The sequence below is a fragment of the Arvicola amphibius genome, chromosome X, assembly GCF_903992535.2.
Source record: "Arvicola amphibius chromosome X, mArvAmp1.2, whole genome shotgun sequence".
Lineage (NCBI taxonomy): Eukaryota > Metazoa > Chordata > Mammalia > Rodentia > Cricetidae > Arvicola > Arvicola amphibius.
Window position 1 is genome coordinate 94,593,897 of NC_052065.1, and position 3,236 is coordinate 94,597,132.

Sequence of the window (3,236 nt, forward strand, 5' to 3'; positions counted from 1 at the left end):
ATCCAGTGATGTATATACAAAGCACTGGCCAAGGACTGTGAAAACAGCATGAAGAACAAGACAGAAAGGGGTCCCGGATCTGTCACCATAGTGGAATAGCAAAACTGTGAGAAAACAATTAACTAGGCAAGTTATGTGAGGATTTGTGTTTGATGAAATTAACAGAAAGACTGAACATTAGTTCCCACCACCCAGACCCAAATAATCACACAGAAACAATATTAATTACAACACTGCTCGGCCAGTGATTCTGATATACTTCTAGCTACCTCTTACATCTTAAATTAGCCCATTTCTATTAATCTCTGTATTGCCACGAGGCTGTGGCTAACCAATATGGTTCCGGGTGTCCTTTTTCTTAGGCATCTCTCTGACTTTGCCTATTCTCTCTCTATCTCTGTTCTTTTTTCCCACCTGACTTTACTCTGCTAAGTCATCGGCCCACATAGCTTTACTCATCAATCAATAAAAGCAACACAAATCCTACATCAAACAGAGGATTACACACACAGAGTTATCAGTGAAGGCCTTTCCTGGAAGTGGCTTTAGAACGGAGTCCTGAATGATAAGAAGCCAGCAGGGACAAGCCTTTTCTTGATGTGCTTGCACTGTGTGGGCTCCAGTTGTCCAGGAGCAGAGGACAAGCCCAGCGGCTGGAGCCTGGCAGATAACACACAGGCTGATGGGGGATGAGGTGGGAAGAGCAGACATAGCACAGAGTCTGGGCCACTTGTTTAACACTATGACTGTCTTTTGAGTGTAGAGGATCCCAGTAGGGAAGGGACATGAACTGTAGGTGATGATGGCTGCTCTCTGTGCAGAGAATGGACTGCAGGGTGAGCTAGTATGGGGGCACAGGCATCAGGAACCTGTTGCAGAAGGCCAGGGGAGGGGCTAGGCTGTATGGAAGCCATGATGCAGCAGTGTGCAAAGGGAAGGGTTCCCTGGACAGGGCAGATGGGACCTTCAGTGACTGTGTCTGGGTGTGAGGGATGAGGCAGCTCAAGTGCCCCTGGGCTTATTCGGCCACACAGAGACACGGTGCTGCTGTTTCCTGTCAGATGCCCCAAGTGCCTGAGACTATCAGCTGACAGTGGTGGTAGGGTTAACCAGTGACTTGGGGGAAAAGAAGAACAGGCAACGTGGGCGGTGCGCGCTCCAGGGACGCGTGCGCGCGCCCAGCATTCCGCGCGAGCCAGAGGAAGGCAGAGGGAACGCGAGCGAGCAGACTGCAAGCCCTGCCCAGCGAGCGAGTCACTGTGAGCGAGCCAAGCGAGCGAGAGAGCGAGCGAGCGCCTGTGGAGCCCGCGTGGAGGGAGCCGCCGATCCATCCCGCAACATGAACACCCTGCTGGCGCGGGCGAACTCGCTGTTCGCCTTCACGCTGAGCGTCATGGCGGCGCTCACCTTGGGCTGCATCCTCACCACCGCCTTCAAAGACAGAAGCGCGCCAGTGCGCCTGCAAGTCTCCAGGATCCTGCTCAAAAAAGTGGAGGACTTCACCGGACCCAGAAAAAGAAGCGACCTGGGCTTCATCACGTTCCACATCTCTGCGGATTTGGAGAAGACTTTCGACTGGAACGTCAAGCAGCTCTTCCTTTACCTCTCGGCCGAATATTCCACGAAAAGCAACGCTGTGAACCAGGTGGTCCTGTGGGACAAGATCCTTCTGCGAGGAGAGAACCCCAAACTGGATCTGAAAGATGTCAAAAGCAAGTATTTTTTCTTTGACGACGGGCACGGTCTTAAGGGAAACAGGAATGTCACTTTGACTCTGTCCTGGCAAGTTATACCGATTGCTGGCATTCTGCCTCTTATGACTGGATCTGGACGCGTGTCTGTCCCGTTTCCAGATTCGTATGAAATAGCCACGACTTTTTGAAGAACTCTCTCTGCGTATGTGTTAAGGAATAGTAGTTAAAAAAACTATCAAGAATCTAAAGAAACTCATGCTATAAACCAGTTACTTTATGTGTGGCATTCGTGCATGTTCACATTGAATGTGATTTAGAGGCAGACTTTTGCTTGTCTCTTGTTAACGCATGCTTGATTCCTGAAAAACAGTTAATGTGATTATTTGGTAGCTGCTGAAAGTGGTGGAAATACGGTGACTAACAACTTTTTCTGAAGAGTGAATACATCTGTAATCTGTAAATCATTGTAACACCTTTAATGGCTGTATGTCTAAGAAATATGGGTCTTTCCAGATTTTCCCTACTAAAGTTTTCATGTTTTGCATCGTTTTAAAATAATTTTTTACATTGTCATTGAGAGTTGAAATGTTTGCATGACTTCCCCACTGAGTGAAGCTTGTTTCAGTGTGTATACCAGGTGATAATTATGCCCAATTATCACAAAGTCTCCACTTTCATAATGTTTGGAGTAATAATACTCCTAGTATAATTTTCCATTTGCAAACTCTCTTATATGCTATCCTATTTTATTGCCAATAATCTAGTGATGTATATAATACAAACACAGGCTCTTTGAAGATGAAGAATGTGAAAGACTGAAGCTTGGGGAATCCAAACTTCCATAGCTAACAAAGAATGGAGTCAGACTTTGATCTTGGATATTCTAATTCCCTAAGTTTATTCCCTCTCTTATGCCTGAGATGACATCGTAGTACAATTTCATTCATAATGTACACTGTGTTTTAATAACCCTGAAACCCTTTGTCTTGATGTTTCTGATATTACATAAATTTATCTTGAGCACAAATTGTAAAAATAAAACGCTATAGAGAATATTTCCTTTCACTCTCTGTGTATTTGTGTTCTTTATAATAGAAGTATAAAAACCCAAATATATCTAAAATAAGTTGGATATTATACATATAAAAGCACACAATTAAATATGTGATTTGATTTTTTTTCTGCTGTGGGAAAATCAATAATCTCCAAGATAGCATTTACAGGGTAGCTTTAAGGGAAAGGAGGAAGAGACCTGGTCAGTCATCGTCATGACCATGAAACCCAATATGGACAATGGACCAATTCTTAAGGGAAAGAGAGATTCGAGAAAGGTTATACAGCACAGGTGATATGGAAGTAGAAGACAGAATACCATAATTTAAGCACGGAGAAGCACTGTATTTTCACCATCAGTGGTGACACATTATTACTATTTCCAGAATAGTGCATACCAATGTAACCACTAAGGAAACCATTGTGGGGGTGTCTCAACACACGAAAATTTAACTGCTCTCTGACTCAGGTATACAATTCCTGGGAATA

At 44.5% G+C, this 3,236-nt stretch overlaps 1 protein-coding gene across 1 annotated transcript; it reads left to right on the forward strand.

Annotated features, from left to right (window-relative positions):
- Positions 1-1,192: 1,192 nt before the first annotated feature.
- LOC119805090 (signal peptidase complex subunit 3) lies at positions 1,193-2,759 on the forward strand. The gene has a single exon (XM_038316902.1). The coding sequence runs from the start codon at positions 1,340-1,342 to the stop codon at positions 1,880-1,882; it is 543 nt and encodes a 180-aa protein (XP_038172830.1). The 5' UTR covers positions 1,193-1,339; the 3' UTR covers positions 1,883-2,759.
- The last annotated feature ends 477 nt before the right edge of the window (positions 2,760-3,236 follow it).

Bases quoted from the DNA above. Each gene is read 5' to 3' on its own strand.
- LOC119805090 (XM_038316902.1), top strand. From the start codon at position 1,340: ATGAACACCCTGCTGGCGCGGGCGAACTCGCTGTTCGCCTTCACGCTG.